A 22,232-nucleotide genomic window follows, 5' to 3' on the forward strand; every position below is an offset into this window, starting at 1 on the left:
TGGTGTGTGTATTTTATTTATATATTTGTGTATTTTATTTAAATACATACATATGTACATGGAAAACCAGTGATCTCTGAAATATCTTCCGGTCTATTCTTGTGTATGAATTTCCATAGTAAGTATATGCAATACAAGTGAGAAAACAAATTCTTTAACATCTGTCTTCCCCAATGGTAATTCTATTTCAGTGCAGTCAAACCCACAGCTCAAAAGCAGCATATTGGTTGCAGAACCTGAAACATTGCTCACTGGCATCAGAAATCAAAAAGATGAAACAAAGCCAGCAAAAGAAGCAGAGTATAACATTACTGGTAAAACACTAGACATTCTGAATTACTACCTACGAGCCAGCAAACAACAGGAAAAAAAACACTGCCTAGAATCCTGCCCATAGGTATATCAGCATCAAATTTACATACAGATCATCAAGTACCAATACCCTATAAACCATGATTTTGAATACAGTCTGCGCCGGTGACAGCATTAACAACAGTTCGCAGAAAGGGCTGCTGATGCAGCTTTCTATAGGCACTTTTACTCTTCTGTTACCGTACTAAAGTTCAAAATTATCTTGCAGAAGCTAAAAATCAGCATCACTAAACCACTATGAGCAACAGGCCTAATCAGTGAAAAAATGCCTTAGGATTAAACCATGCTGGTGGTCTGCCTTGTAAAGGCAAAGAAATAGAGCTCACAAGCTATATAAGCTGCAGGTGAATTCTCCAGCTGTTCATATCCTTAAAGGCATACTATCCTGGGCTATTTTTAACCCTATGCATTTTGAACTTAAACCACAAACCAAGTAAGTGAGAGACAGAACAAGAGTATCTCCCCCAGATTACTTTCTGGCTAAGTGTCCACAACATACTTGTGCAAGGTCTAAACATTCAAAGGAGCAAGTAAAAATCCATTGTCTATTTTCCCAGTACTGGCATTTTCTTATTTAAAGTTACTTAAGTGATTAAAAAAAAACAACTTTTGGGAAGGAAAAAGGATAAAATCCTGGTTTTCCACATTTTTTTTGTGAACTATAGCTTATGTTTTGCTGTAATCTTAATCACCCATTAGAGGACTAAACATTTGTACCACACTTGTTTTAATTTTTTAACTCCTGGATGCTGTATAAGCAGAACATCGGGAGGAAGGGCACTATACACAAAACCACTTAAGGACACTTCTTGCAAAAGATTAAAAAGAGAACATTCTTACAACGATTGCAAAGATATGGTAGTTATAATGACGTGATTTTGCTGCTCTTTTGGCTTTGGCTGACTGAGGAGCACTGAGCTCTTCCTCCCACCTCGTCCGTTTGCCGCACGCTTCCCAAAGCTGCCCTAGCACGAACGCCTCAGTATCTAACTGAACGCCTCAGTATCTAACTGAACGCCTCAGTATCTAACTGAACGCCTCAGTATCTAACTGAACGCCTCAGTATCTAACTGTCGGCTGCCCAAAGGCAGAAGGCCCAGAAAACATTTAAGCATCAAGACGACTCAGCCGGGAGGGTGACTTTAAAGCTCCCTTTTTGCTAAACTCATGAGGAGTTTAGCGAGGCTGCAACAGCTTCTAGCCCCGCGAAGCCAAAGGACGGCTTTTAACGACCAGGGACCCAGGGAAGGAAGCGGGGATTCCCTTTCAGTAACCCTCACCTCCCAGAAACGCTCATCTCTGCCTCCTTCCCCCACTGGGCCCCCTCCGCCTTCAAGCCCAATTCCTGAGGGAAACAACCCTTTCCCCTCACAGGGTCCAACTACTGACCGACCCACCCCTCCGCTCGGCGCACGCGCCAGCTTTGGCCTCCCACCGCTTTGGTGAGTGACCTGTCCGTCAAGCAGCAGGCGCGGGTGAGGGCCAATCAGGCGCGCCCATCGGGGCGTGGGCGGAGCCTTGGCGACAGAGTGGGAAGCGGCGGGGTCCGGCGCTGGTGAGGGTCGGGCGGTTTGGGGCAGGCGGTGAGGGGAGCTTGGCCGCGGCCGTGCCTCGGGGTCTTTTAGCTTCAGCGCGGTGGGGCGAGCTGTGGCGCCGCTCCCGGTCCAGCGGGGAAGTCGGTAGGAGCGAGGAAGCGCCCTTAGTGGGGGCGGTCAGCGGGCCTGGTCGCTTACAAAACCGGAGGTGTCGGCCCGTCGGTACGGCCTGGCTGCCGTGTGGAGGGGAGGCCCCCTCCGGCAGTAACGCCGTGTCCCCGCAGCAGTATCGTGGGGCCTGGGCCCGGGGTGGGAGGCAGGCAGGCCGGCCGTCTGGCCCGTGGTGGAGGGGGACAGGCCGCTGTTGGTCGCTTGGGGTTGTCCCCTCTGCTTGGAAGGAGGCGTGTTGCGCTGGAGAGCTGGCCCTCGCTAACGCCCGGCTGCAGCTCGGCCGTGGGACTTTCTCCGCCCGGCACACGTGAGAACTCAGCAAGAGGACGTTTATTAGTGCTGCACGCAGGGGGGTGTCCGCGCCGTACCTTCCTTATTTCAGCCTCCCTTCAGGCGGCCGGTGGTGGTGTTCTGCCTTGCCTTTCTTAGAGACCTGGTGCCGTTTAGGCTTGAAAGTGTTTCTCTTCAAAATTAAATTATTTTCTTCAACGTGCCTCCTGGGTTTTGATCTCTGTGCTGCTGCTGCTGCAAAGCTGTTTGAAAATGGTTGAAAAGAGGTACTGTCTTGTATGTTGGATTGTTCCAGGCAAGTAGCACTGAAGTACGTATGTATGTTTGCTTTATAGGTAGAAATGAAGAGAAATTACAAGCGGGGCAAAGAAAAGCATGCATGGAGCAATCGCAAGCACAGCTACCGTTCCCATCAGTACAGAAGACCCAATCACAATAACCGTATTGAAAGGCAAGTATATGCAGCTTGTGCTTCGCATGGGTTAAGCCATTAGACGTTACGCCTAATTAAATTTGCAGAATGGTGGCTATCTAGAACTGAGAGGGTTGCCATTTAAAAATCTAGTAGGCAGTACTTCTGGTATATCTGTCATCCCTAGTAGGAGTGGAGTTGCATTGATTTCTGGAAATTTATCATATGTTCACAACTGTATATTGATTTTAAATTAAGATGTGGTTCCATGAGATAGTCCTTTCAGGTGTGCCTGATTGTCCATAACTGTCTTCATCAGTATGCAAAGATAGTTTAGGGAAGAAAAATGTTTGTAAGTAATTAATTCCACCTGCTCATTTATTTTATGCCTTAATGTCTACTAGTGTAAAAACTGTCATTAAAGGATGTTCCTGAAAGTTTGAAAGTGTGTTAAGTAATGTGGTAATAATACCACATCTAGCAAATCAGAAAAATGAAACAAGGTCTCAGGAGTCATACACTGCCTTGAAAACTGATTATTTCAGAAAAGTACATTTTAAACTTTAGAACTTGTACTTGCCTGTGTTTGTTATTTTTATGGCTCTCTTTTCCATGTTCTTTCCTTAGTGCCACTTGCAGAAATAAGAGAGGCCAATCCTTTGCTTTAATGCTCTAAGCATTTTTAAAATATATTTTAGAGAAGGAGACATATACACATATATACAAGTTGCCCCATTAATTGTATTTGCGTAAGAAAAGTTAGAAATGCAAATGTCCCTACTTCAGTGAATATAGAATTAAAAGGATTTTACTTAAAAACTTTAAATTGAAGTGCTTGGGTTCGGTGTGGAGTATTTTTCCCCTTATAGATTGCTTATGTTCTTTTACTGTTTTCAAAATTGTATAATCAAACAGCAATATAACTGCTTTAGAACTAGAATTTCTTTGTCATTTTATTTTCAATAAATTACAACTGTTGCAAAACATCTTGGCCTAATGATTTTAAGATGATGTGTAATAAAACCTGTCTTAAAAAGTGAGAATTTTATGGGTGATTCAGAAAACATCCCAGTGGAATTTTTTCCATCAGTACTAGATGTGCCTATTTAAATTAATTCAAAAAGGAGAAAGCTGCAGTTACCCTGTCAACTGCGATGGTTATTACAAAAGCAGAGACTTTTCCTTTTTGGAGTTCTCATTAAACTTTTGTTTATTTTGCATGTTTCTGAACCTCATCAATGAAATTATTGTCATGAAGAGAATGGCCAAAATATTTTTGAGCTGACATCAATGTTTTACCCACGCTTTCTCTTGCTTTATGCTGTGAAGACTTACATGCTTTCAAGGGTGGGCTTTTCTTTTAATCAGGGAATATAGGAAAATACCCAGAATTAATCTTCCGCTGAAAAGAGTTAAAGGCACTTACAGAATCAGCAGCCACCTCTAATGTTTTAGCAAGTAACTAAGGCTTTCAAGATGTTATCTCTAATGCTCTTGAGAGGTTTTTAAGATGAATATTTTTACTGTTTCATTTTCATAGTTTAGTGTATGATGATATGCACAGTGTGCTTATCAAAGCCTTGCAAAATTGTACTCCATTAATGTCAATAACTAGCTGCCTTCTAGATTCTTTGTGGAAAACATGCATAGGACAATTGTGAACCTGTCTTGAAGGCAGTGCTATTTTTTTAGGCTGGAACAGAGGGAACGACAGACCCCAGTGAATGCAGACCCCAGCAGCAGTGGAGATCCTTCTTCATCCAATGTAACGCAGAACTCTGCAGTACCAGGTAAGAGATGATGTTTATGGGTCAAAAATCAGTGTCTATATGCTGACTGAATGAAAAAAGTAGTAGTAGCTGCATTAATAATATGGTGTTCCAGGAAGGATATAAGCCATAAATTTTGTAGAGAAAAGTTACCTGGGGTGATATAAAAAGATATAGTAAATGAGGATCTAGAGAGCAGGGCCAAATGCACTTTCAGGCCCACAACTGCTTCTCATGTTTGAAAACTTGTGTGCTTAGCCAAGCTGATAGAAACTGAAAAAATAGAATTCTGTTTCTCTCTCCAGAAATCTTGCTTTGGGAAGAAAATGAACTTTGTTTCTTTTTTATACGTACTGAAGATGTTATAAAATACATTTTTCAGTAGAAACTTTAAATAAGCAAAGAAAATAAGAGAGCACATAAAAAAATGTAACTTGCATCCAGTTGTTCAGTCTTTTAAGATGCAACAATCCACCACTTCAGGGGTGGGGTGGGGAAATCATCTCTCTTTATGCCTTCAGTGTATTTTGTAGTCTGTAAGAGATACACTTTGGCTTAATGTTTGTTCATTATCAGGGACTCGACTGGTGAAACCAGACTTGATGCAGTAGCAGTGCTGTTGAGGAAGCTGTCCCATTTGCATTCTGGTTTCCTGACTCACTGAACAACACTAGCAAAAGCTAAGCCTGTGGGAACATCTGTTTCTCCACAACAGGAGAGTCCTGAAACACCACTGACTGTAACCTCTTAATGACAGACAAAGCCAGAATTTAAAGGGACCTTTTTTTTTTTGTATATGACCCTTTTGTGCTTAAGAGGTGGTGAGCATGTTGGGAAGTGTATCCTGCAAAACATTTATTGCTGTGTAATTAGACTCTGTATACTAAATGCAGTGTGCTTTTATGAACCCTAATGATTCATTCACTAACTATATTTTTGTTGACCTGAATAAATGTTGGTCACTTGTTGCTAAATTGAAATCTAAAAGATGCTGACAAGGTGCTGAATTGTAAGCAGCAGCAAAAAGAGGTTACTTCAAATGCAATTTCTGGTAGTAGATAAAGGGTTAAATAAAAACTCTTGAAATGAAGATGTTAACACTGACTTCTTAATAAAATTCTTTGTCTTGAGACAATGTACCATTATGAATCTGCCCAAGTATTTTTACCTGGCTGCCTTTGTGAATTTACCCAGGCACCAAACCACTAAAATTGAATGTTTCTGTCATCCTAGTTTATCTTTGGAAGGAGCCTCCGTGTGTTGTCCAAATGTAATCTTGGTTGTATCAAAATCTCTTCTGTACGTTGAAGAAAAGGTGACTTGTTCTGGGAAGTGGATCATTTTTTTTGGTTTGGGTGATACCTCACTGTCAATTTTTATTTTGGTTTGGGACTGCCTTACCTAGTCTTTTAACCAAAAGCGTCCCCTCGTGATTGATTTATGAAGAAAGGTCATTTTTATTCTGTGGCAAAACCTTTCCTTTCTACTTCTCTGATCTGTCCAAATTTCATTTTAGTCAGTGGTGACATCCCTTCTGTGTAACAGCACTGCATTTGAAAACTATAATTTTTTCTTTTCTTTTTTTTTTTTTTTTTTCCCCTTTAAGTGGCTGTCATCTGTTCCTAGTCTGTATCATGCTCGGGACCTGCTGGGAGCAAGAGCTTTGAGCCTGGTGACTCTGACCTTCGCAGGAAGATGTGGGATGTCAAAGAGCAATAAACAAACTTAATTATCCATCTGATTTTGCCTGGGTTTTGCCACTTTTTTTTTTCTTTTTTCAAGAACTGCCAGGATTTTACTATGACTCAGAAAAGAACCGCTATTTTCGCCTACTGCCTGGACACAATAACTACAACCCACTCACCAAGGAGAGCATTCAGTACAAGGCAATGGAACGTGAAAGACTGAGACTCTTAGAAGAGGAAGAAAAACAAAAGAAGGTATATTCTGAAAAAGAGTGCAATTATGCTTTATTGTGCTCTGGCCCAGGGTAGATTATAAGATAAAGCCTTTCAGTTATGACTGTGGTACAGTTCCCTAAGCTGCCTGAAGAAATGAAAATTTCTTTTTGCTGAGAATTTATAGTCCTTGAAGCCTTTTGTTTGTCTGTTGCACACAGGATTGAAAGCAAGTCGTTACAAACAAAAAAAAAAAAAAACTTGTAAAGAGACAGGAACTGCTCAGAATTGCAGATTGTCCAACAGTTACGCTTGAGTCAGGACATTGGATGCCAGGTTTCAGATCCCTGCCTTGAATTGGCAAAGTGGGGTCTTGATTTTAAGTTTTCCCCATGTTTAATAAATGTATTGATCATATTTGTGGACCCTGAAGAGACAATACTATATATTTAGACATCTCTATATGTCTCATATTAGAGAATATATTAGATGTTCTCTAATATGAGACTTCTGAGTTAGACTCCCAGATAAGAATATTTCAACTCTTAAATACTTGCTTTGTCAGAACATTATCAAAAAGATTTCTTACTCTGTAACTCTGCAAAGTACTCTATACTTTGGCATCCCCAGAAAGTGTTTGTGTGAAATCTTAAAAAATGATGAATGGAAAAGTAGTTCAATGCAGCAGTAAGACTGCATAGTTAATAGCAATCTTGTTGTGATAGAAAGTTTTGCTGTATAATAAGAATTTAAGGGGTTATAGTGAAACTAGAAGGTGACTTCACACCTTCAAGGTGGTACCGCTGATTATGTCACGCGAAAACAGCAGCTGTTGGGTTTTGTTGTTTGGTTTTTTTCTCCAATTTTGTATTTATAGAAGCACCCCACATCTCACAGGAATACACTCGTGTCTCTTTCTTGTTTATTTGCTATAGTAGACCAGGGAGATGGTGCTGGAATGTGTTTTACAGACCCTCTGAAAATTTTCATCTATGTAGGCTAGAGGAAAAAGTTACCTAAATATCTCAAATACCTAAGACCCACAACCACGTTTGAATTGTAAACAAGTAAATAACTGTGCACACTTTCATGTTATTCCCTTCCAGAAAACAACGAGGGCTGGACTGAACTCATCTATACTGTTACAGAAAAGGCAGCTGGGTTTGCTCAGCTCCACAAGTTATTGCAGGTACAACGATTTCATTTGTCTTCTGTTTGCAATACCAAGTTCTGCTGATAGTGCAACTGTTCCTGTCAGGTTTTTTGCATTTCTTACTGTTCCACTTAAGACAAAGAGGAACATATTACTTACAATAAAAAGTTACATTCTTTTTATAATGTCGTGGTTTAACCCCAGCTGGCAACTAGGACTGTGCAGCCGCTTGCTCACTTTCTCTGTTTAGGATGGGGGAGAGAGTAGAAGTGAGAAAAAAAAATTGTGGGTTGAGATAAAGACAGTTTAATAGGTAGAGCGAAAGCCGCACACACAAGCAAAGCAAAATAAGGAATTCATTCACTGCTTCCCATCGGCAGGCAGGTGTTCAGCCATCTGCAGGAAAGCAGACCTCCATCATGTGTAACGGTTACTTGGCAAGACAAAATGCCGTAACTCCGAATGTCCCCCCTTTCCTTTTTCTTCCCCAGCTTTATATACTGAGCATGACATCGCATGGCGTGGAATATCCCTTTGATCAGTTGGGGTCAGCTGTCCCAGCTGTGTCCCCTCACAACTTCTTGTGCACTCCCAGTCTGCTCACTGGCAGGGCGATGTGAGGAGCAGAAATGGCCTTCACTGCATAGCAACAAGGAAAAACATCAGTGTGCTATCAGCGCTATTCTCATCACAAATCCAGAACATAGCATTACACCAGCTGCTAGGAAGAAAATCAGCTCTGTCCCAGCTGAAACCATGACATATAATCAAATTATACAAGTGATGAAAATCCAAACGAAGAAGAGGTTTCCCAATTTCAGATAAATGGAGTTTAAAACTTCACACTTTTTTTTTTTTTTTCTCCCCTGTATATGCTGTTTTGCCACATTGTGCTTTATGGATACAGTGCAGCTTTTCTTTGGATGGATGCTCTTCAGGCGATATGACTGTTCCCCCTGCCCCCCATTAGAATCGCTATGTTCAGATTCAGTAACAGCGCAGAAGGCAAGTTAGTGGCTTGCTATGTTGTTGTTTCTGCTACTGAAGGTGTGCCAAGGTTCAAAATAACAGTATGAAATTCCATGAATATGGAAGATGCTGCAATTTCACTTATATAATCCATGAAGAAGTGCATGTTAATTGTTCAGGCATTTTATTATCTGTGGTTGAGAACCAGTTCTGGATATCCTATCCAAACTTCTTTCGTTGGCATTAAACCTAGTCTTACCTGAATTCTCTCTTCTCCCTCCACCCACCCCACCCCTGCTTTTACAGGCTGGTCCATGAACTAAAAGTGAACTGCATGCAGAGGAGGAAGGTAGAAATTCACAGTCCAGATTCCTCAGTTGCTGGAACCAACAATTTTAAAATAATTGTGGTACGTTATGAGAACTGTTAAGTCTTTAGGATAAAGAGAGCCCATCTCCAGTGAAAATTCAGGATCTTGTAATCAAATCGCATAGGTCAAATTTTGCTTTCAAAGATGTGTTATTCCTGTTGTGTCAGTTCTCAAAGTCTTGTTAATTTTAAACAATTAAAGCCATTTTAAACAAGTAGGAAGAGGCTGTTCCATTCCTAGAAAGGGAAACGGTGAAAAGGTTGGATATGAAAGTGATATTTTATTTTTTTTGAAGCTGATCAACGTGTTCTCTTGGAAATAAACAAATAAGCAGGGGTTGAGTGGATAATTAGTTTAGGGGCAGGGGAGTGGAGAGGATTCAGACAAAGAAGAAGAGAAGAATTTGGGGAGTGGCAAAGTCTGTGGTCCAGTGAGTCTATGTAAACATCAATAATAATTTTACATCTCACGATCTGAAAGCAGTTTGTACTGGTTTTGATGATACTGCATGTGCAGGAGAGGTCTCTGGAGTAAATATCTATTACTCAAGGACAATCCTTTTCTTACTCATGTTTTTTCTGTCCATGCATATAAAAAGGAGTTGGCTGCTGTTTTTAGAGATAATGGAAAGCTGGTGGTGTTAAAGGGATCAGAATTAATGTGTTGTTTCATTTTAGACCTAATGCAGCTCTCTCAAGCTGTTTTTTTTCCAGTAAGCATGACCAGTAAGTTTTTATTTTACAGGCAGATGCTGCTTGCGAGCGGATATTCACTGTGAATGACGTAGAGCATGGAGGATGTAAATATGGTATCATCAACCTCAGTGGTTTGGGAAAGGACTCTCTCACTGTGGAGATGTACGACAACCTCTACTTCACAAACCGCAAAGTACTGTGCTCTGTTCCCTTTCCTTCAGTTGTTGCATTCTCGGAACGCTGTTCTTGGGAAGCAGGGGTGGAAATGCATGAGGGTTGGGAAAGGGGTTAGGAGGAGAGAATGGAATAATCTAGTAATGTGCATTTTGGATAAACACAGAATCACAGTAAACTTGTCTCTGAAAGTCACAGTACCAGTGCTAGTTCTCAGCAATGTTAGATTGGAAAGGAAGACTATATAGAAATACCTGCATCCAAGGATAGTGTTTACTTCAGAGTTGCACTTTGCTGTAGATGACAAAACTGATGTTGAGGGCCAGAAGCTACTAAGATTTGCATGCTTCTTTCTTAAATATAATTTTGGGAAAATGTGTTTATCCTTGAACATGAAGAATATTTAAAACAGGCTTTCATAATCTCTCCATGCTCAGATTCTTTTAAGGACGGTCTCTTAAATAATAGGATGTGCTTGGTACCTCAGTCTGTGTTTGGACAGACTTTTCAATGCTGCTCTGTCTCCTGAATTTAAGAGGAGTATGAGTCTAAAATGCTTATGTCCCATTACTGGGCTATTTAGTGTGCTAAGGAAGCGTGCCCAGCGCATAGTTTTGGGTCATCTTTGCGTGGAAATACCTTTTCATTAATTGAATAAGAGATCACAAAAATATTATGTTTTCTTGTGTCTGAAGGTGAATTCTGTATGCTGGGCGTCATTGACTCATCCAGATTCTCATGTTTTATATCCTTTTAGAAAAAGAAAAATTCAGTTCAGATTTCATAAGTCTGCATCGTGCTGTACAGAACAACTAACTTCCAGGAAGATCTCTCATGTAGTTGCCCCAGAAATTAAGTTTTCTGGAAAACAGACAGTTAGGAAAATTGAAAGATGTTGGAGCTAGTGAGACAGATGTATGATTTTTTTATAGATATATGTAGTATTGTTCCATTGTAATACTAGGTGAAAGACCATGTTTCCTGCCCTGGAGACTTCCCACTTCATTAATAGTGTAGATACCATATCCAAAATGATCTCATGTTTAGAAATTGGCTGGCACAAAAGAACAAGAGAGAGGGTTAAGGTAACTAAATTTCTCTTTAAAGAGGACCTCTTTGAAAGTGGGTTGGTTGGTTTCTGTTGTAAACCATCCCCATATCAGCTAGGGCAAGAGGAGAATGGGAGCAATTCATTGGCATCATGCTTTGCAACTTACAGAGAATGTTCTACAAATCTGTCTTAGAAGAAGAGGAAGGTTGATGGTATAGTAGAGGAAGCAGTAATGGACACTGCAGAACCAAGAACTGCTCTAGCAGGGGAGTTGGACTAGATGATCTCTAGAGGTCCCTTCCAACTCTGAAGATTCCGTGATTCCGTGAGAAGAGAGGAAGAAAAGGGGATTTTAACGTGGGAGATGGCAGGCAACAGACGTGCTATTAAAGTGACAAAAGAGGAAATTACGTAAAAATGTATGTAATGGCTCATGGGAAAAGCGAAGCAATTCCTAAGTGATCCAGAAGGTGGCAGGAGTTCATCAGGCTTGCTCACATCTGGTTAGGAGTTGGCGATTGTTTGGTTTGGTTATTGGGTGCGTTCCTCTAGTCATGTCACAAATTTACCCCGCTGAACTTGAAATGCAGCTTTCAAATCCTAGTTATACCTGTTATAATCTTTAGAAAGTATTTTCATGTAATCTAAAGTGAGTCTTCCCTGCTTCCCCAGTGTGTGCACCCCTTTCTCCATCTCATCTCTGTGAAAAAACAGATCTATACTTCTTATCTTTATCAGCATGTAAAGATGAAAAGAACAATCCATATAGGCGATGCTTCCCCCCCGCCTATCACTAGAAAGATGCCTTAGTATTCCTCTTGCCTTTCTGGTAGTGAAAATACACAAGCAAGAATTTGAGTTCTTTCTAGCTCTTTCCTGTGAAATAAATGAAAAGCCAAGACTTAATTGCAAACTGTAAAGCACATCAAAAGTTTCAAAGGCGAGTATGGTGGACTGTGTCTGTGTCAGAGCATCTTGCTCTTCCCAGCTGTAAATGTTAGGCACCCTGTTCAATTCTAGGGAGGAATCTTTGTTTTCCTTAACTCACTTCAGCAAGCTGTGTCTCATGGGAATTGCAGAAACACCAGGCTGTGCCAGTCTGCTTCCAGCATCATTGTTCAGCAGCACTAACCCAGGTAGGGTGTTTTTGTTGTGGTTTGCTTTTTTTTCCCTCCAATTTTATGGTATGAAAAGGAAAGAATACTTCCACACTCTTCTTCAACAGCTGGTGACGCTGTTGTATTCTTGTAAAACTTAGAAAATCTGAAACAATTTAAGAAGTGAACAGATGAAAGAACTTACCTTAAAAATCAATTAACAAGCAGTATTCAAAGCACTAATTTATTTTTAGCTGATGATGATGTAGTACTTGACTTTGGCAGGAGAACACCTCACTTGTAAAGTAAACGTTTGGAATTTTTCATGAGTAGCTTGGCCTGTAACGCAGAAGCTGCACACAAGAAGCACTCAAATTTCCTATTTGGACTGTCTAGAATCATTGCAGAATCCCTTAGTAGCTACTCAGGTATGCTCAGTGGATTAATCAAAGGTGGAAAGTTGGTAAATGTCTCAGCTCATAACTCCTTGTACAAGCTCATGCTCAGTTGTGTGTAAGCATGATTGATTTAGAGAATCATATGTCTTAAATCTGATGGCTGTAGCTGTATCTTTATATATTTGTTCAGTGTTCCTGGAGGCAGGACTTTATTAATTGGACTTTCTTGATAGATGTCAGAATCATGCTTCTTCAGGTCACACAGTGCGGTCCTCTAACCTGGAGGTTTCCATTCAGACATGATCAGATAAGTTTATACAGAGGAAATCTGTGATAGATAAGAGTTATGGACCTATTTTAAATTTTTTATGTCATGCAATTTATGCAGCCATTAAAAAAAAAAGGCGCATAGCATTAGCATGAACTTGACAAGTCACTGAAGATGGATGGCTACTAGGCCAGCATGCCCAGTTCCTCTGTAGAACATTTTAAGTCCTTCACCATAATCAGATGCCCAGAGATACAAGAAAGTCTTCATGTCTAGTATTTCCTATTGACTGTTTTAGGTACTTTCAAGTTTCTTGACTTACTTCACTCTCCTCAATTGTTGTTTTGAGGGAACCTTGCTAAGTAGATGCTGGGAGCAAAGTAGAACTTAACCTGTCTAAACCCATGTTTTGGACATGTCACCTGTCCTGTCTGACATATGTACGATGATGGTGGGTGTGCCATGAAGGAATTGAAAACAATGGACTGAAAAGTTATGTAAATTAGTGACAATTAGTGTTGATTCGTTTTTTTTTTTCTTTTTTCCTGCCATGGTCAGCCCTCTGAATACTGAATAAATTTTAGTTTCTCACAATCATGTGTCTATATAGACTATAAGTCTTCAGTTTACAGTTGTGAAGTCTGACTTTTGTTTACTGTCTCTGGAGTAGCACAGGGACACTAATTGGGTAACATTTTCTCTGCTTCAGATTGAAATGTTGAAAGAAGTATGGAAATCCAGAGAAGCTTTCTGAGTTATCATCCTGTACTAACATTTTATGGACGCTTCATGTGTTGCTCCTTTCTCCTAGGAGATCGACCTGGAATGCTGTGCAGCTTCACGATATCCACTGCCTGGTCCTGTGCTTGGTGCCTGAATCCCCAAGCAGACAACTGTTTCAGCACAGGTGAGCCACAAGGCTAGCAACCCCTTCTATAGCAGTGAGAAAGACTTCTTGCATTAATCTCCCAGCTGCTCCCCAAATTACAGCTAAACAAACATAATTTGTCTTCCTTAGGCCTGACACGACGAGTTCTTGTGACCAATGTAGTCACAGGGCATCGACAGACATTTGGAACCAGTAGCGATGTGCTGGCACAACAGTTTGCCACACAGGTAAAATGAACCACACACCCTTGATTTTTTCCGAGTGCTGCCTCATTGCTGGGCTTGTTGTGCTGTTTGTGATGGGACTCAGCATGCTGTATGTCAGGTTGTGATTACAATTACCGTTGGATAGCTGTTCCACAACAGAGCTGATGTGCTCTGATGCTTGCATACAACTGAATAGCAACAAAAAGATAAACTGATTTCAAACTCTGTGGCAATAGGGGTAATTTTTGTTAATTGTACAGAGGTAAAAAATGAATTGTTTTGGTTTTGGCAAATGACCTCATTTTGTTAACACTTAGTGTATTGTCTCCATCGAGAAGAAAACCCTTATAAAATACTAATGGACTTGCTCACAAAGATTAGTGAGAAGGGTGAAACTGGAATATGAGAATTCCAGTTCCTGTTTTGCAGTTAGTTACATTCAAGTTTCTACTTACGTAGCTGAACTTTTTTACAGCTAAAGTAAATAGCTGAGGTTTGAACGGAACTAGTGAGTTGGCTGATGAAAAATGTTGCAGTGTGTAATAAAAGTTCTGATTCTTAATGCTCATGTTAATAAAATAATTTGACAGCTGCACCAGAGAGCTCAAAAGCTTGACATAGCTTCTGTCTGTATAATTTGTAAGATCCTTTCAGATGTTATATAGTATGCTGCTTTCTCTTGGATTCTTCCAGACCCCAGTGCTGTACAATGGCTGCCGTTCAGGTGAGATTTTCAGCATTGATGTGCGTCAACGCAACCGAAAGGGCCAGAGCTGGAAAGCAATTCGTCTCTTCCACGACTCAGCAGTTACATCTATTCGCCTTCTTGAGGCTGAACATTATCTTATGGCAGCAGATATGGCTGGAAAGGTATGGTTCTGTTGCGTTTAGGGTATTCTGTTCCTTTTAGTATCTGGGTATTGACAGGTGCTTTTCCCAGTCCTGAGGGTGGCTGCCTGTGCTTTGGCGGGGTAGTATAGAACTGGGCTATAGTCTCATATGTGGGTCCTCTTCCAGATCCACTTACTTATCAACCATAAAGTACTCTATGCTTTGTTAATATATCATCCTTCAAAAAAACTGCTTCAACTTGCAGATAAAACTGTGGGACCTGAGAACAGCAAAGTGTGTGAAACAGTACAAAGGTCATCACAATGAATATGCTATTCTCCCTGTGCATGTAAATGAGGAGGAAGGGCTGCTTACAGCAGGTGGGTTCACTTTTTCCCCCTCTACTTGTAGAGTGCATGGCAGTGATTTTCTTATGCATGAGCAGTGTTTCTTAGCTACAGCTGTTGGAAACTGTTAATTCTTTAAAATTGAGAAGAAATTTAGCCTTAGACATATCTTCATATACTATCAAAATTAAGAAATAATGTTATGGATGCAGACCTATTATAATCACGCCTGTGTAATGCTTAACGGCTTTATCTGCTGTGTCCTGCAAAAGTCCCATTATCCTTTCCACAGTGTGTCTCGAGTAGAGCAGAAAGCACTTGATTATGAAATTCAGGGAAACAACGTGTAAGCGGGAGGTTTGGTGATAACTTCTTATAGAGACTAAAGACCATGTATGTGTGATTTCGTGTGTGAGTGGGTAGTGTGGTGATAGACTGAAGCATCGGCATGTAAGCATAACTCCCTGTAAACTGTCTATACCACTCAGGCTCATTTTTAATATATTTGGCTACAGTCTGAGATTTTTTATTTTTTTTTATTTGGGGTCAGGTGAGGAAAGGTAACAATAAATGAAGCAAAGTATAGCAGAGTTTCACAATGTCACTGTAAACATCGTGACCTCCTCTCCTTGGATTTGTCCATAAGTGGTGGAATAATGACAAGAATTTTTGTTAATTTGACAGTTTTTCTCTCCTTTTTTGGCTTAAAAGCTTGATAATGAGACGAGCAGTCTAAATACTGGTTTATCATATCTTTTATTGCCTAATAGGAAATGCTGCACGTTTTTCCCACTTTTTCAGTATTCAGTGTAGAATTTCTGTTTCGTAAAGTATTGATAAGCACTTTGCCTCTAGTGTGTGTGGAAGTCAGGATTTTTACCCCATGGACCTTCTGTGATGATAATCCTGCAGAGCTGAGTAAAGTACTCTTTCTGTGATGTTCAATTTTGGTGTCCTTTCCTTTCCAGTTGGTCAGGATTGCTACACCAGAATTTGGAGTCTCCAAGACGCCCATCTGCTTAGGACCATCCCTTCTCCTTACCCATCCTCCAAAGATGCCATTCCCAGTGTGGTGTTTTCTTCAAGACTTGGGGGTAGCAGAGGAGTTCCTGGCTTACTCATGGCTGTCAAACAGGATCTCTACCACTTCTCCTATAACTGACACAATAGTCTCCTCAGACCTGGTCTACAAAGCTGCCAGCCTATACATGACTTACCCGTCACCATGCCCTTGAGTCCGTTATGTGCTGCTGTTGCATCTGCTTTACTCTTGACATTCTGAACCTCTTTCAGCAGTTTCAGCCAGTCTTGCTGTATACACCTCAGACATCTTGCAAATAAAAGCTGAATGCTGATTAACTACTTAAGCAATATGCAGCCTCTTTGAAATCTAGCTATAAGCTTTGAAAAACTGGTAACGTGCAGTAAGGGCCTGACTCATGCTACCTGAATTTGCTGTCAAAAGGCTGCTCAAGCTTAATCCTTGTTTGGTGATATAACCCCTTAGCTGAGGTTACACCTACGTTAAGAAGTAGGCTGGTGCACCAGAGTGGATTAGCAGAGTGAAGTAGCTGGTGTTGAGAAGCTGACACAATAGGTGTTCTGGGGCTTTGTTTGGAGCCCTGGTCTGGGTCCCTGCGTCAGCTGTCTCTACTACATCTATGGTTGGAAGCAGTCCAAGGGACAGCTGTTTCCCACTTACACTGTGAGTCCTTTGAGCTGGGCCATGCTAAACTTTGTCCTTTTCAGACGATGGTAGGGTGTCGTTGCCCTGCCACCATTCCCTTTAAAAGGCAGCACGTGTGTGTAACAAAGCCCCTTTCCTGGTCCAGTAGCCAGGCTGAATGTGGCTGTTAATTTTTCATAGTGTTTGCTAACCAAGTCCACACCCCTAACTTGGAGTTTGGTCAGCAGTCTGGAATAGCAGGCTTGCTTATGCAGCTGTAGCAGAAGACAAGCCCAGCCTGGACACACCGCATGCTCTTTGGCACGTGAGATCACCTGTGCGGAGTCAGGGCTTTTGCATACTGAGGTACAGCTGGGCCCTCAGCTGTGAAGTTGTAGCACCAGCTCACGGTAATTGGGTGACACTTCAGGAGCCCGTACCTGTGTTTGAGAACAATTATCGTTCCATGGAGCCTCGATTACTTCCAGCTCCTTGCTGGTAACTGGTCTGGGTTGGGCAAGACCATCCTGCAGCTAGCATATATAGGGAGCACTGACAAGTGCAGGACCCTACAGGGGGTGAAGACCCTCATGAACTAGGTGGGGCTACTGATGGCATCACAGGAAAGATGCTGCGCTCAAGTCTTCCAAAATTCTTAGAAAAGGAATGAAGGAATTGCCTTTCCATCCTGGGATCCACTTAGAACATTCAGATGTACAACTGTGTGATCAGAGATGCTGCTTTCCGAGGGGTCCTGCCAGGTCAGCAGGTGAGCGTACCAACAGGTTATAATCACACCCTGGCAGCAGAGCGTGTTAGGATGGAGGCTGTGTCCGGCAGGTGCAGTGAGATGGCCACGTCCGAGAGCTAAGCTGGGTGTCTGCAATCCAAGTGCCTTCTGAAGTCAGGTATAGACTGCACACATGCACAAAGATAAGTGTTGCTGGTGACTATAGGCGAGGCCTATAGTTGGGAGTACCCAGTGCAGCACTCACACCTGGGACACCATCTGTGTCCTCATTGCAAAGGGATACAACAGTGCTGGGCATCCTGGGAAGAAACAGGCTTGGCTTCCTCCAAAAGGAAGCATCACAAGTGCCCTGCACTGCAAGTCCAATACAGGGAGAGTCCTCTCACAAGACCAGTGCAAACCTGAGCCTATACTGCTGTTTTTCTGTTTGTTTCCAATGCACTCTTTTCCCCTTTCCTTCCATATTCCAAGTGACTTTGGATAAGAGGGAATTACTCATGTACAGCTGCCAGGAATGGTTGGCACTACTGAAAATCCTCCCTGTCCTGCAGGGTTCCACACTTGTTTCTCCTGTCCTCTCAACAACCTTCAGGCCTAAGCAATGTGCTGTTCTAGGAAACTCACTCTCTTCTCAGCAGCTCTTATGACTCACCCCACCCCAGTGTTTTGTGTGGTGATGTCCTTCCCTTTCTTCGTATTTCTTTTACCCGTTAATCTATATAGAAGACAACAGAGCAGGAAAACTCTCCTCTTGGGAGCAGTGTAGTAACTTTACAGTATGAATATATTCTATATGAATTAGCTGTTGCAAGGGTTGTCAAGATGAAAGATGAATCCCAGCAAATATTCAAAACAGTTTCTTCCCTGTCTGAGTGTACATACAAAACCCCCAAATCTTTCTCGTATCTCATTAACAGCCATCTCCTATTTCCCTGTAGGCAGATTGAGCTGTGAATTCCTTACAACTACGGCTCCCCTGATGCATCTGGCTTTAGTGTTTTGCTGCAGAGCCTTCTTTTTCACACAAAGCGGAGTGGATGCTGCTCACAGCACACTCAGTGCTGCCCCCTCTTCCTACAGAACTTGCTTCTAAGACCAAGGGTCCTCTGTTCTCCTCAGATGATAAGTGCATCTTGCAGGCTCTTATTCCCTCCGCTGCACTTGAATAACCAAGAGACCAGTTTGGCTAGTATCATCACCAATTCCTTGCTTGCTTTTCTTTTCAACTTCAGAAAATACTCCACAATTTGTCTTGATTAGTCATGTTAATTTGGGACATTTTCTGTTGCATGCAATGATTAATACATGCAGCACAACTTTCAAAAGCATTTGCATTGACTTCTTTGCAGTATGCATTATTAATTAATCACCTGTTCAGGAAACAGATGTGTGGCTAACCCCATCCTACTGCAAACTCGTAATGTTCCATCTGATAACAACGTTACATCCAACTCAGAGTGGAGCTGGAACATACTTCACATTGATATTCTTGCTAGTAAACATGTGTGGTTCAAACACTTGCAGGTAGCAAAGCACAAGGATCACGAACTCCCTTAAATCAGAATTAATTTCAAAATTTAGACTATCAATCATTTAAACTCTTCTCAGTGCTCTTAACTCCAGTAATGCCTGTTCTGCGGGAACAAGACCATTCAACAAACGTGCCCAGTTACCGTGGGAAACACAAGCGAGGAACTGTGGCAGAAAGGCACCTTACATAACTGAAGATAGTTTCTTTTCTGTGTTCCCTTTTAGGCAAAGCTCATAAAACAAAAGATACACATTTGCTTTCTGTTGTTTCCAGGAGCCAAATGCACACACATGTCCCTGCAAACCCATTCACCCAACTGGTGCTTTTGCAGCCAACGCTTCTAATTAAGCCTGCAAGAACTGTATGAAAGGAGAGGGGAAGCAGGGCAAGAAGAGAGGCAATTTGGCTTCAGTGACAAACAGCAAGCAGCCTGCAGGCCGGGGCTGAGTCAACCATTTCACTGTGCAGCAATAGCTAGGACTGTAAAAGGCAGCTAAAAAGTAAGGAACTGCAGCACTCTTACCCTCTGCTACAGTACCAAAACACGCTGTCTTTGCCCCAGCTTCTCAGCAAATACTGAACTAGTAGGAAACTTCGGCAAAGCCAACCTGCACTCCAAGATAGGCTGCGGCATCCCTCATCCAGCAGGCCCAGTCTGGTCTCTTTTGCTCACTGGAGCAAGGCTCAAAGCGGATCACCAGGCTTTTCTCACTGACCAAGCTGCCCGTCCTTCCCATCAACACAATTGTTTCAGAAGCTACAGTCTTACCCTTGCTCTGTTCCATATACCCTGCTTCTGTTAGTCAGCTCTCAACCCCAATCAAAAAGGCTCTTTCCACATAAAACCCTTAAAGTTTCTACCTGTTATGTCCAAGAACATCACATGACCTAAACTTCTGTAGTTTTAACTTCAAGTGTCTAAAGCAGGGAGGGGATTCACTTTTGGGTACTCTGTGGTGATGGGGGTTATGTCTTCCTGTTGACCCTGATTTATTGCAGTACACAGCTTCATGGTCGTTCCTCCACTATTAGCTTCAGTACTCATCAGGATAAGAGGTTAAAAAAATTAATTTACTAGTCACAATTTCACTCTGGCATTTTTACTTTTTTAAGCTTAATAGGGACCTTTTCTAACAGTACTAGAAAATTAAGCATGTCTTGTAAGGAAGTGAGAATTCAAACTGGAATGTGTACGTAGTCTGGAGATGTCCCCTTACAGTAACTGCTTTCAGAAAAGTTATAACCTAGCAGTGGACAACTCAGCTTTGGTCCTCAAACCTTCATTTGCTGGTGACTGCTTGCATACACTATGTATACTACATATACTGTGAGCTGAATCAAGCTGTCGATATGAACCCAAAGTATTTTCTAGACAGGGGTTCTGGGGAGAGGGGCTGGGGTTGAAAGACGCTTGACCCAAGTATTGAAAGCACTTCAAAAATTAGTTTCAGGTTTCAAAAATGGAAGCCAAGGCACAAAGCTGATAAACTGGTTTAGGTAATATCTGAAAATATGATCAAGATCACCTCCATCTGCCTTTTCTTGTTCAAACAACTTCTTTCCTATCTGCAGTTCTATTAATATCATGGTAGCTGTGAAGCACTCTGATGCCTTCCTGACAAGTCATCATCTGTACGTTATCATACATACACCACTGCTTTTCTCCAGTGGTGTTGTAAAACTGCCTTTTAAGCAGAACCATAAAGATCTAGGCAGCTTTTCAAAATGTCAGAAATCAGTGTGTTTCAAAATCTCCAGGCATTCCTGACATTAGAATTTCTATAATGCCACAATTGAGACATTTCCTACATGAGGACTTCTACATATATACCTGTAACTAACTTGTATCCGTATTGCTTTATTTTTTGCTTTAGTTTTGGCAAATAAAAATTACGTTAAAAAGCTGAACACGGTTTAAATTTGGCTTAAGATAACTGACTAGCTGCCATTCTAATTTAGCTTTGTCTTTGTCACATTATACTGTTGATTTTGAAAGCCCTCATAGTAATTATTTTTTTATTTTGGCATTGCCATGATTTCATTGTTGATGTGGCTGCACCATGAACAAAAACATTTTATGACATACTATGTGCTGTGACTGACAGAATATACATGTCAACATTGCTTTACCAAGAAAGAGTGCTCAGCTAAAGCGGGGGGGGGGGGGGGATGCGACACAGACAACAAAAAGCAGACAGTTCCATCACTTGTCCAAATCACTCGCTGTTCTCAAATTATTGGCAGGCGAAGGCATATCTGTGGGTGCCAAATTATATTACAGCCATCAGCAATAAATCAAATGCAAGGACAACGCCACAATATGTGGAATTACAGTGACTGACAGCATCAGTTGACAATGAAACATGAAAATGAGAGGCTGCAAAAGAGAGTGTGATAGCAGCACTTAAACCTCATTGGGCTGCTTATGCTGGAAGCAAAAACATGAAGAGCAAAGCCTGTGTGACCAGGTGGGAAGCCAGAGTCCTGCAATGTTAAAGCCCAGGCTACTCAAAGCAGCAGGAGTATCTGTGAATGTCTCAGCACAGCCCCAGCAGGCAGACACCTAGCATAAATACAAGGCAGATCTAACGTAACGATGATGATTATTGCAACCAATAAACTCTTCTTGACATCAAAAGCCAGCAAGGGCTGTCATGTTTTCCAGAACACAACCAAAGGTCCAATTCACAAGTGACGCAGACAGGAACATATGGGGATACCTTGGCCAACTTCAGCGAGTGCAACTTCACCTGCGAGGAGCTGGGCAGGAGGACGAACGAGCAGGAAAACAAACAGGAGGTGGGGGAGAAGGCAGGGGGGGGGGACCGACGACGACGACACAGACTGCAAGACAAAGCAGTTTTTCTTGTGCAAGTAGCTACATGTTACAGCCTGCTGCTGCCCTGACACTAGCTGCGTGTTAGAGCCACGCTGTTCTGCCATCTGTTTCGCTGGCTGCAAGTCTCAGGTGCAACACGCACCTGGTATGCATTTCAGCCAAGTTGGGCCTAAAGGTTTTGGGTAGGGAGTCTAACTAAAAGTGTGCACACCTGTATGAAGCTCACATACATCTGCTTCACAGAGAGGAAAACCCACAAATCCTATTTGAAGATGAATCTTTATGCTGAACCGGTGTAGGTACACACAATGAAAAAAAAAAAAAATCCATCAGAATAGAGCAATCATCTCAGACATTTTTTCCTCTACAAACCTAGGCTCATTTTGTGGTGCTTTGGGTGAGGAATTATTTTTTCACTGGGGCATATCTTTGCACATCAGTTAATTTACATGATTCTTACTTTACTTAATGTTTTCCAAAGCATTTACTAATCAGAAGAGGTGCAGAGGCTGCTTGATCTGCCGATAATCAATCTGACATCATTTTCCG

The 22,232-nt window shown here is 41.7% G+C and overlaps 1 protein-coding gene across 5 annotated transcripts; it reads left to right on the top strand.

Annotated features, from left to right (window-relative positions):
* The first annotated feature begins 1,886 nt into the window (after window positions 1–1,886).
* Window positions 1,887–20,752, top strand: DCAF4 (DDB1 and CUL4 associated factor 4). Of its 5 annotated transcripts, none has more exons than XM_054198406.1 (14): window positions 1,887–1,927; window positions 2,705–2,820; window positions 4,474–4,571; window positions 6,333–6,490; window positions 7,555–7,637; window positions 8,877–8,979; window positions 9,685–9,828; window positions 10,505–10,554; window positions 11,917–11,996; window positions 13,435–13,530; window positions 13,642–13,739; window positions 14,412–14,588; window positions 14,815–14,929; window positions 15,865–20,752. In XM_054198406.1, the coding sequence occupies exons 2-14, from the start codon at window positions 2,711–2,713 to the stop codon at window positions 16,056–16,058; spliced, it is 1,506 nt and encodes a 501-aa protein (XP_054054381.1). In that variant the 5' UTR covers window positions 1,887–1,927; window positions 2,705–2,710; the 3' UTR covers window positions 16,059–20,752. The 5 variants fall into 5 exon arrangements, with proteins under 5 accessions (XP_054054381.1, XP_054054384.1, XP_054054385.1 ...); XM_054198409.1 differs by lacking the exon at window positions 1,887–1,927 and adding an exon at window positions 1,933–1,955; XM_054198410.1 differs by lacking the exon at window positions 1,887–1,927 and adding an exon at window positions 1,939–2,047 and having other exon boundaries at window positions 2,709–2,820.
* Window positions 20,753–22,232: the final 1,480 nt, after the last annotated feature.

This window comes from Rissa tridactyla, chromosome 4, assembly GCF_028500815.1.
Source record: "Rissa tridactyla isolate bRisTri1 chromosome 4, bRisTri1.patW.cur.20221130, whole genome shotgun sequence".
Taxonomy (NCBI): domain Eukaryota; kingdom Metazoa; phylum Chordata; class Aves; order Charadriiformes; family Laridae; genus Rissa; species Rissa tridactyla.

Bases quoted from the DNA above. Each gene is read 5' to 3' on its own strand.
- DCAF4 (XM_054198406.1), top strand. From the start codon at position 2,711: ATGAAGAGAAATTACAAGCGGGGCAAAGAAAAGCATGCATGGAGCAAT. The intron at 10,555-11,916 runs ATATCCTTTTAG...TCACTTCAGCAA, and splicing joins CATCCAGATTCTCATGTTTT to GCTGTGTCTCATGGGAATTG. The intron at 13,531-13,641 runs GTGAGCCACAAG...TGTCTTCCTTAG, and splicing joins AGACAACTGTTTCAGCACAG to GCCTGACACGACGAGTTCTT.